The sequence below is a fragment of the Phaseolus vulgaris genome, chromosome 1 (genome assembly GCF_000499845.2).
Source record: "Phaseolus vulgaris cultivar G19833 chromosome 1, P. vulgaris v2.0, whole genome shotgun sequence".
Taxonomy (NCBI): domain Eukaryota; kingdom Viridiplantae; phylum Streptophyta; class Magnoliopsida; order Fabales; family Fabaceae; genus Phaseolus; species Phaseolus vulgaris.
Genome location: NC_023759.2, coordinates 46,679,185 through 46,691,313, shown reverse-complemented (window position 1 = coordinate 46,691,313; position 12,129 = coordinate 46,679,185). Strand labels below are relative to the sequence as shown.

Below are 12,129 nucleotides of genomic sequence, written 5' to 3'. Positions count from 1 at the left end.
ACATTAACAAATTTATACGCATCCAACAACAAAGAAACTAATATAAGTTAATAATAAATAATAATATTTCACAGATTCTAAAATAAATCACAACAATATTTTTATTTTTATTTTAATATACTATGGAAATATATGAAATTGGCAAATTATGGTCCTTCCCATGCCGTGTGCCGACAAATATATGAAATTGTACAATTGTTTATTTTTATTAATTAACTAAACTAATTTATTACATTAATTTGCGCCTAAGTCACGTGTCCTCTGAGCAACTCACCTATCTCATCATCTGAGCAAACTTCTACCTACAAACTCATTATTCAGAATGACATCATTATTTTTTTAATTTAATACTAAAAATATACTAAATATTTGTTTTTACCCACCTTGGTAAAAAATAAATTCTTACCAAACAAATGTTGCATTAATTCATTTAAAAATTTAATAAATGTCAACGGGGTTGTTTAGTATACACATTAAGAATGTACTGCAATTAGTTGTATTTTTTTTACCAAAGTTTTAAATAAAATATCTTTATGCCAGAGAGACATAAATTAAACCTTCACGGTCAATTTGCGTAAGCGCCTTTCTTGAGAAAAGTAAATTTGATGTTTTGAAGTTTTTTTATTTATGTTTTTTTATATAAAAAATTTATTTAAAGTAGTATTTAGTTTAATAAATATTATTGATTGTGATTTGACTTGATCTAATATTAAGGTATTTAAATTAAATCTGTAAAAAATAACCAAAATTGATTAATTTTTTTTTTATATTTTAAAAATTAAGTTTGAATTAAAAATATAACCAAATCGAATAAAATCGTGTTAGGGATTTAGAATTAATTGGAAACTAATAATATAAATATGTCTCTTAAAATTATTTTAAAATTCAATAATATTTTAATTATAATGTATTTTTATTCATTAAAAAAATGGCTATTTTGTATTATTATTTTTAACTATAAAATTATGTAATTTATTTATAAATATAAATATAAAATCATTAATAACAACAATTACATAACAAAATTATTTATAGCATGTTTCTTTAGTTAAGTTTTTATTATTATAAATTTATCTATCTACGAATACAAGTACCATATATTCAAACTTATTAAAGGTGATAATTAAATTATATAATTTGAATTTTAATATGATTATCACTTATCTTGTGATAAAGATTTGTAAATATATAATAATTTTTAAGAAGTGCATACTTTTTAAGAACTTTAATACTCATACTTACATAATTTTAAATATTTTTATTGATTGGTGTAACAGAGAGCATAAGAGAGTTTTTTTTTTTCTTTTAATATTAATCATTTTTCTTATTTTCGATCAATAATAAATAACTCGTCGATAAGACAATTACACAATTATAATGAAACACATTTCCAATGTTTTTTACACAAAAGGATGAAAATATGTTACACAGTTTTCCAAGAGTCTGTTACCTAACTTATATTAAGTCTGTGTTTTTAAGAAGACATAAACTATAATATCCTTATCTTTTTTAGATGTGGGATTTTAATAGCGAATAACCTAAATACTTTTGATAAAATATTAAAAAATAAATTTTAAGTTTAATTTAATTTTATAAAATTAATTTATAAGATAGGTTTGAATTTTTTAATAGAGATTATTATAATGTATCAGCATCTTATATATTTAGTTACTTTTAAAATATTAAATATATTGACTATGTAATGGTTGAAATGTCATTCCTATCCAAATTATCATCACTGTTGAATTAGACTTTAAAGATAAAATTATATATCATATAAATTAACATATTAAACTCAATTCTTATAAAACTTTGTATTATCTAACTGTCTTTCTCTCCTGATTTGAGTAGCAATGATTTTGAGTCTTACAAATCATAGCATGTATGTCTACGTAGCTTAAGGGAGGGGAAAAAAGATGATGTGAACATGCTTTTATCGCATCACATATTGATATTATTTTTTTTCATGGGGATTCATATGCCTTACAAGAAAAGAAAAAGGAAGAGAATCAAATAAGCAACTAAAAAAATAGAGGATTAAATGCACTATGAAATATTAAATATAGAGTATTCATTTCCGTAATGAATTTTCTTAACATAACTCTTTTTTAATAAATTTAATTAAAATTAGTGAAAACTCGTTTATTGAATTCAAATTTAACCCTTATAATAATAATATGTTATTTACTTTATATATTATTTTAAATTTAATACTTTTAATGCATAGTTATTTATATAATTTAATTATTTTAATTTTATTTTGTTCAAACTTAATATATTATTTAATATCACATAAATTTAATTAAAGTAATCATTTAAAGAGAACAAATGCAACTCCAATATAGTAAAAAACACTTGTAAAAAACATGAAGCTTGAGAAGTGAGAGGGAATTGGGTAACTCCTTGCACAAACTTTACAAACTGTTTTGGGAAAACTTTCATCGATTTCTATCACTATCTATGAAAGGTCATATTTTATTTAAATTGGGTCAAATTACCAATTAAATAACTACATATTTATATAATATATCTCACAACAATCATTTCTCAAACTTTTTAAAATTCATTAGCTACTCTGTGTTATATAAATATAATATATCAAAATAAATTAATCAAACAACAATCACCACACTATAAAAGAATCAATCTTTAAGTATGATAGTTTAAGAATAATTTAAACAAGTTAAAATATATTTAAAATAAGAAGAATACCACTTGAGCAAGGGCTTTCTTTTAAATGATACTTTATAATCAAATATTGTCGCATTTGACTCTCTTCCCATATAAGTTTTTGCTTGATCAAAACTCACTTTAAAGAATTTCTAAATTTGTAAACCCCAAGTTTGATGTATATCACATGTTCTAGTGATTTTTTCTTAACCAATTGAAAGTTTAATTTATGAAAGTAAGGAGAAAAAACGGAGTCTATGGTTGTGAATTGAAAAAAAAAAACACGAAAAAGGAATATGTGAGAATCAAGAGATGAAGAATTATGATTATTTGAATAGAAAAAAATTTAATAGTTATCAAAACTCCACCACCCATTCAAATTGATCACTTAATTGTTATTTACACCACTAATGCAAATTATGCACGGAATAACATATATCATGAAATAAAACTAAGGCTTAAATATACACTAAATTTAAGTAACACTTTACAATTATTTTACACATTTATATTAATGCACAAAACGCGCATTTGAAAAAAAATACATTCACATGCCATTATTGAAGAGTCTAATGAGTAAGGTTGTGATTTTTTTAGATTTATTTTTCAAAATAAAATGCCTTTGGCTAAAATTGAATTAATAAATATTTTTAACCCAGTTGTAAAACTCTTTCACACTAATTAGATTCTTAAACTAATTTTGAAATGATAACAACTTTAATGTGAATGTTTTTAATTAGAGGCTGAAGGAAAAACAAAAAAGAAATGATTTAATTTTTGAAATATTTAAAATTTACAACTGAAAAAACCAGTTAGTTAACTCCAATTTACGTTGTATTTATTTTTTGCGCCACTCAAATGTTTGTATGAATGTAAACCAAAGGATTGGGTTCACGTGATAATTGAATGGAGATAACTGGTTTAGGAGTTCGTAGTTGGAAGCAGATCACGAAATGTGCGGTAGTTATGTCCCAGTACTGATAGAAAAGAGTAATTTTCAACCTGCAAGACATTTTATTAAATATGTTAAAAGGGGTCAGATTTTTGGGATGCACACATCACACTTGCAGTACAGTAGCTGCTATTCACCCACTAGATAGATCAGTAATCATATGTTTCATGGGAAAAAAAAATGAGCAATGGTTTTTTTTTTATTTAGTTGGAGAGAAAACAGATGAAAAAAAAAAACTTTTATCCGCAAAATAAAATATTTATTATTATGATTATCATTTTTTAACTTGATATGATATGGATACGGATACAAATATATGTATAATATCTAAAATGTAAGATACAAGACACGGATTTATATATTATATAATTATAAATTATATAAATATGACAATAAATATTTATATGTATAAATATATTTTAGTTTTTTTATCATAAATATATTTTTTATTATTAATTTAAAAGGATTTATTCCTTATTTTTATAATTATACTAAAAATTCATACAGATAAGTTTTAATTTTTATAAAATTAATGTGTTTTTTTTTTAAATTATATTAGAATCATGTTAGAATTATGTTGGACGAGTGTCTTTCAAGGATCGTGTTCGATACAAACATGTTAGAGTGATAGATTTATTATTACGTATTTTTTTTATTTCCTCCTAATACTCTTCTTCATCTTCATACAGACAAGACTTTAAGAATAAAAGAAATATAGTTTTGAAAAATAAGTAACTATAAAAGTATGGTGTATAAATTGTTTTTCAGAAAAAAAGTATAAAATATTTTTAATAGAAATAATGGAAAAAAAACATGATAAAAGAGAGTTTTTGTGAATTATAGTGCATTGCCAATTTACTGTTCTCTTTTGCTTAGAGCTATAAAACACATGGTTGATTAGCCTAGCCAAGTCAGTCAACTGCACTGCCATACCAACATGTGCGCCTTTATAGATTTGTCAGTAGAAACAGTAGAATGCATACATAAGAAACAAAAAAAAAAAACTTAAAAATAGCTTTTATGAATTATGTAAGTTAATGGATAGAGTTTTTATTCTTTTAGCTTTTATAAAATCAATTTTATTTTTTTAATTTATGTATGAAATAAATTTATTTCACTTTTTTTTATTTTGTAAATGTTTACGAAAATATGGTTTAAATGGATTCAAATGCGTTTTTCTTTTATATTTTATATTTTTATTTTTGTAAGTGTTTATTTTTTCTGTACTTTTTAGAATTAATCATTTTAAAATATTGTTGATTATTAAATAATCTGAATACAACCAACTTTATCTAAATTGAACACCACAACAATGTTATGACATAAATTTCATTATAAGGAATTAAATAAATACTAGTTGGAATAAAATTGTTTCATTATGAAAAGATGCAATAAAAATGACACATCATCTAACATGATGGTTGTTTCTCACATACAAGAAGGTGAAAATGTTGGTGATGCGGTGTCACATTTTTACTAAAATGAGACTCTTATCAATGTTTGATGTTTGTGTGTGTTTTCTTGTTGGATACAAATTAATTATTAGTTTATTAAGAAAGTTAAAAGTGAATACATACGTTTAGAAAAAAAAAGTTAAATATATTTTTAACAAATTGTGATTTTAGTTTTAATATTTTTTTCCATTCCTATCAAATTCGTAATTATCATTCTCAGTGAAAAATATGTTTGTGGGTTATGACTCACATTTTCGTTTAATTGTCACGATCAATTGCAATCAATGGGAGGTTAATTGCTACAATTAATTGTCATCAAAGGGAGGTTAATTACCATTAATTGTATTTATTATTGTTGTCTCCTAGAACCACTATATATAATGGTTTCCTTCAAACAATGTATACACAACAAACAACAACTCACACTTGCTTCCTCTCTCTTTTCCTATACTCTCTATTTCTGCTCTTGTTATAGTGCAAGTTTTGGCTTTCTTGCCGGTAGTTTTTTTACCTCTATTTAAAGGGGTTTTTCACCTAAAAATTCTGGTATCATTTTCACTTTACTTGTTACTTTAATTTGTCATAATTTTTGGTTGAAATTATCATGCTTCCGCACACGATATCCCTACAATGTCAATTTTAGTTTTAATTTTAAAAGATACTTTTTAAACTTTTCATCCTTCTAAAATCGAAATAATTCATTTTATTTTATAAACGTTATTTTAAGATATATCTTAACGTAGACGAGAACACGAATGGATAATATTTAAAATAAATATAATTTGATTAAGAAAAAATACATATGAAATGTGAGTGAAATTTGAGGGAGGAATTAATTAGTGGTTAGTGAAGCATTTAGCATTAATTAAAAGGTGTTTAAAATAATATGGATTATGGAGGCAGCAGCCGTGGGTTTTGATAAAGAAAAGAATGCAATTGGGAATTTGGACCGGATGCGCTGGATTTCACACTAATTTGTCAACACTCAAAGCAAAAGGTAACACAGATCCATATAGTGGACCAAATTCAAAGAACACAAACAAGAAATCAGAATTTAGAAGCCCTGTATTTGCGGTTCAGTATTTTTTGCGAATGGGTGAATCGAACTTAAATTTTACACGTACACAGAAAAGTGAAGCCGAGTTGGGCCACCACCGTCCAATGAATTCTCTCACTCCCTAAGCTCTAAACAGAAAGCAAAAGTGGTATTAAGTTTTGGCAAATATTACCACAAATGAGAAAGAAAGGGAAAAAGATACAATAAGGTGACAGCCAATACGAAAACGATGTGGCACGTGTGTAAAGCGAAAAGTAAAATGAGAGAAGCATGGAAAAAAGGGCATGGCACGCCCGAGTCGGAGTAGGAGTTTTGCCATGCTTGTCCGTGAGAGGGGTTAAGGTTATTGAATTCAATGAGTGCCTCATTTCATGTCATGCTTTTAACTTACAAACCCAACCCAACCCAACACAACACAACACACTCCTCTTTCTTTCTTTCTCTCCTTTTTCTTCTTCACCTCTTCGCCTAACCGAATGGCCGCTTCCACCACCTGATCCACCGCTCCGTTTCCTCTTCCTTTGGTAACAATCACTTCTCTCTCTCTCTCTCTCGATCCATTCCTCCTTATTTCTCTATACACTTTCCAAAGCACTCTAAGCCTTGCTTAATTCACTGTTTTCGCTTGCGCCAGATTTCTTTTCACGGTTAACCTGTCTAGATTAAATACGCCGTTAATTTTTGCCGCTAGATTTTAGCACGATTTCACTGATTATTGGATTTCACTAATATATATTGAATTGAAACGTGTTGGAGTGTTTTTTTTTTTTTTTTTTTGAAGTATTTGGTTCGGCTTCTCGACTCGTGTTTTAGGGTTAGTTTGTGAAATTTTGGAATACAATTACGGGGAGAATGATATTTTTGAATCCTGTTATTACAGATCCGTTCGTACGGGGTTAGATGATGGAGTCGTGTGATTGTATAGATACGCAATATCCGCCGGATGAACTTCTTGTCAAGTATCAGTATATCTCGGATGTTCTGATTGCACTTGCTTATTTTTCGATTCCGGTGGAGCTCATCTACTTTGTGCAGAAGTCTGCTTTCTTTCCGTATAGATGGGTGCTTATGCAGTTTGGTGCATTTATTGTCCTCTGTGGAGCAACTCATTTCATAAACCTGTGGACATTCTCTCCGCACTCCAAGGCTGTTGCTGTTGTCATGACGATTGCTAAAGTGTCCTGTGCTATTGTGTCTTGCGCGACGGCTCTGATGCTTGTGCACATTATTCCTGATCTGTTGAGTGTCAAGACGCGTGAGTTGTTCCTCAAGAACAAGGCCGAGGAGCTTGACAGAGAGATGGGACTTATTCTTACTCAGGAAGAGACTGGAAGGCATGTTAGAATGTTGACTCATGAAATTAGGAGCACACTTGACAGGCATACAATTTTAAAGACTACTCTTGTGGAGCTGGGGAGGACTTTGGGCTTGGAGGAATGTGCATTATGGATGCCTTCCAGAAATGGTCTGAATCTGCAACTGTCCCATACTTTAACCTACCATGTTCAAGTTGGGTCTACAGTGCAAACCAACAATCCTATTGTCAATGAAGTTTTCAACAGCCCTCGAGCTATGCGGATACCACCCACCTGTCCACTGGCCCGGATCAGACCTCTCGTGGGAAGATATGTGCCGCCTGAAGTTGTTGCTGTTCGGGTGCCACTTCTAAATTTGTCCAATTTTCAAATTAATGATTGGCCCGATATTTCAGCAAAAAGCTATGCAATCATGGTTCTCATCCTCCCGACTGACAGTGTTAGAAAATGGCGAGACCATGAGTTGGAACTTGTTGACGTGGTTGCAGATCAGGTATTGGATTCATTTGAGATTTCCTTTATCACACTGGTTGTCATTTTCTTTTTCTTGTTATTCTTGCTTTTGATTGTATATTCCTCATACCTTATTTCCATTACTGTGTTTTCCTTTACTCATTGTTTGTTTGCTTAGACAGTCATATTCATTGTCTTTGGCACTTGGAAGTTCTGTTCTTACTGTCATATTGAACTTGTTCTGGAGTGTGGAATATTCAAGAGAACTGGGAAATGGTTATTAACCCTGGGTCATTTGGCCTTGCCTTAAACAATGGTGATTCGGGGTTTACAGGTTTTCCTCAACCACTTAGAAATGAAAAAGACAGTAAATTTTTGGTAAACCAATCATAAAAGCTAACTAAGGTGGAAGCAAGGTCGAATGATGTAATTATAATAATAAAAATATTTTTAATTGCTTTTCACTTGGTGATTGAAATTATTAGAATTTCTATGATATTTGTATTTATTACTTCTCTATTTTATTCAACCTCCACCATGTAGTCAATACACAAATTTCATCATGTCTCTGGTATTAGGAATAGAATAGACTTGATACTATATTAAAATTGAGAATGGACTGGGCCTAACTCAAGGGGGAACATGATCCAAGTCACTATAAAGGGTTCTTTGGCTATATACCTAGTTGATGCGGAATAGTAACAAACCTCTCTTGGCTCTCTTGGATATCAGGTAAAGGTGAGAACAGACATTTGATACTGTCTAGTAGCATATATTGACTGAAGAGATTGAGCTAATCTGATGTAGTTCTTTCTAGCTTAAATATAATCTGTAGTTCATTGGGTGGGGTAGGACTCATTCCTTACTTCTATGTATGCCTTCTAATACGAATAACTATATTAATTACAAGCGAAACATTTCATTTAGTTGTATGCTTTCTTGGAATATTGTTTTCTTACTAAATTAAATGACTATGTTAGTATTTGAAATTTTATTTGTGTGGAAATTGCCATTTCAAAAATTTGCTTACACTTTCTGGTGTCATGGTGGAATTTTTTTTTCTTTATATGCCTCCCGTCAAATGGGCAACATGGCTGTGTATTGTTAAGACTTTTCAAAATATTTATAGTCAGTGTCTATTCCTCTACTTGTTGAATTCATTTGTAGTTTTCAAACAGGTAGCAGTTGCCCTTTCTCATGCTGCTATTTTGGAGGAGTCTATGCGAGCCCGTGATCAACTCATGGAGCAGAATGTTGCTCTGGATTTGGCTCGGCGAGAGGCGGAGATGGCAATCCATGCTCGCAATGATTTTCTTGCTGTCATGAATCATGAAATGAGGACACCAATGCATGCAATCATAGCATTGTCGTCACTTCTCTTGGAGACTGAACTCACTCCAGAGCAGAGGGTTATGATAGAGACAGTGTTGAAGAGTAGTAATGTTTTGGCGACACTCATTAATGATGTTCTAGATCTTTCTCGGCTTGAAGATGGTAGCCTCGAATTAGAAATGGGAAAATTAAACCTTCATGCTGTTTTGGGAGAGGTAGTTGCTATTAGTTTTTATGCTTTATTGTTCCGAAATAGCAGTAACATAGTTCTCTTGTCTTTTACTGTGTATTGAGTTTAAGTATTGTGTTCTTGTTTTTTATCTTGAATGCAGATTGTTGAACTGATAAAGCCAATAGCATCTGTGAAAAAATTACCTATTACTTTAATTCTGGCTCCTGATCTGCCTGCTCATGCCATTGGAGATGAAAAGCGGCTAACACAAACACTTTTGAATGTGGTGGGTAATGCTGTCAAATTCACTAAGGAGGGTTATGTTTCTATAAGAGCTTCTGTAGCAAAACCAGAATCTTTACAAGATTGGAGACCTCCAGAGTTTTATCCAACATCAAGTGATGGCCATTTCTACATACGAGTCCAGGTTATGATTCTGCCATTCAATATCTCAGCCTTAACTTTTTTTAATTTTTTGGATAAATTTTTAGTAAAATCCCACGTGTTTTACATTTTCATATAGTGATGTGATTGTATTCCTTGGTAATCTAAATGATTGAGACATCCAGATCATCCATATGGATATACCGAGATCAAAGGCTAGGAATTAAACCAAAGATATTTTTTCTTGTTATTGTTGTCAATTTAGCGACTGTTAGAAGTTAACTTAAATTTGCTTTTTCTTTATCGTTATTATTATTAACACAAGCACCATCCTTTGTTCAGGTTAAGGACTCTGGATGTGGGATTCCCCCACAAGATATTCCTCATCTCTTTACCAAGTTTGCTCAGTCTCGGAGTGGACCAGCCCGACCTAGCAGTGGTGCAGGTCTTGGGCTTGCAATTTGTAAAAGGTAGGGGAGAAACATCGAATACTACTTTGAGTTTGCAGCAGTCTCTCAATTCTCAAAATATGCTAAATGGATGTTAAAACTGTAAGCGTAAATAATAGTTGTCTTTCGTCTATTAAGTCTGACTCCTCCACGAAATTGATTCAGATTTGTAAACCTCATGGGAGGTCACATATGGATTGAGAGCGAGGGCCCTGGCAAAGGAAGCACAGCTACATTTATCGTCAAACTTGGGATTTGTGGCAATCCAGATCCATCAGATCATCAAGCTACAAACAGAAGCCAAGCATATAGTGGAAGTGGAGGCCTCGCCAGATTTAAACCCTTCATCAAAGATGAAGACGACAGTGGTTTTTCTACTCGGCGCAATCAAAGAAGTTTCTAATATCCAAGACACCAAAATGGCATACCTTCCAATCGCAGTCGACAAGATGGAGTAAACCCACTTTCATTTTGCATGTTCTAAATTGTATAATTTACAGTTTGCAGCTGTAGATTAGGATGTCAGGCATATTTCTAACAAACAGTTTTCATCCGAACTCTTGCCGTATTAACTAGAATACAATACAACGGAACAAAGTTGAGAGACGATCCGTTACTTAATATGACTTGTAGTATATATTGCGTTAGTGGCATTTGTCTTCATAAAAATTACAGTATCGGTATGAATCAATTCTCCATCTCTCACCATGTTACATGGTTCGTTGTCTGTAGTTTGTGTTGAACTTTAACTGTATTGTCAAAGAAATATTATACAAGTGAACATACCAAGAAGCTTTGATATAGGTATAGAATTTGTAGATTGGAGCTTAATACTTGAAAGGAAAATGGTCAGTTCCACTTTACCATGATATCAGAGAATAATCACGTTCAGGTACTAAAAATTCTCACCTCTGAAATGCATTAAGTTGTTCTTTATAGATGGATGAAAGCTAATACGATGTGTATCTTTATGCACAATTACATTTAATAATTAAAGTTCATTTTTACCGAAATCACAATAATCAAACCTTAAGACCAAGTATTAAGATTTCATATTTCATATATTTCAATGTCGTCTCAATTACTGCATATCTTTCACCATGACACAAATTTGTAGGCGGAAACAAAGATTCTTAGCTTCTTTTATGTATTTAATTAACTCACAAGGTTGATTGATTAAAAAGAAGGAATAAATTTAAAGTTATGAAATCCCATTCTTATGTTCACACTATTTATATTCTTTCTCACCTACTTGATTTTTTTTTCTTTATTTCTTTAAATTAAGCACTTTTATTTCCTCTATTTATCTTCTATTTTCATTTTACCAAACGCCTTGAATTAAAGTGTTTCAATTATACGATTTTACCTATGATACTTCATGTGTTTTCAGCACCATCCTAATATTATACACTTTCTATATTTTTATATTTAAGGTAATACATATATCAAGAAATATTTCATAAAAGTAAAACTTTAATACTTTTTTTTATATCTTTTAATGTTATGTTTAAAAAATTTATTTCAAATAATTGATATTTAGAAATTATAAAGTCTAGTTAATGTTTTTTCAAATATTTATTTAACTCCTATAGGTGATATATACATGAAAGGTCAGTACATTAGAAAAGGACATTTTAGTTTAAATTAGATATACTAATATTTTAATTTTATTAAACATTTTTTTACTAATGCACGTTAACCTTAAAATAGAAAGATATGTTAAGGATGTAATTACATATAGGCTAAAATATGTTGTTTTAATACCTTAATTTAATTCTAAATGTTTGCACCACCTGAGATATATTAATATATTAAATTAAATCAAATAAAAGTATATTTAAGAAAAAAAAATGAAATTTTAAAACATCAATTGTTGAATATATATTTTTG

General features: G+C 29.8%; 1 protein-coding gene across 2 annotated transcripts; it reads left to right on the top strand.

The window, feature by feature from the left end:
• Window positions 1-6,117: 6,117 nt before the first annotated feature.
• On the top strand, window positions 6,118-10,930 carry LOC137814767 (ethylene response sensor 1). Of its 2 annotated transcripts, none has more exons than XM_068617664.1 (6): window positions 6,118-6,657; window positions 7,014-7,942; window positions 9,081-9,449; window positions 9,567-9,833; window positions 10,133-10,260; window positions 10,405-10,930. In XM_068617664.1, exons 2-6 carry the CDS (start codon window positions 7,034-7,036, stop codon window positions 10,640-10,642), a joined length of 1,911 nt encoding a protein of 636 aa, XP_068473765.1. In that variant the 5' UTR covers window positions 6,118-6,657; window positions 7,014-7,033; the 3' UTR covers window positions 10,643-10,930. The 2 variants fall into 2 exon arrangements, with proteins under 2 accessions (XP_068473765.1, XP_068473766.1); XM_068617665.1 differs by having other exon boundaries at window positions 6,657-6,780.
• The last annotated feature ends 1,199 nt before the right edge of the window (window positions 10,931-12,129 follow it).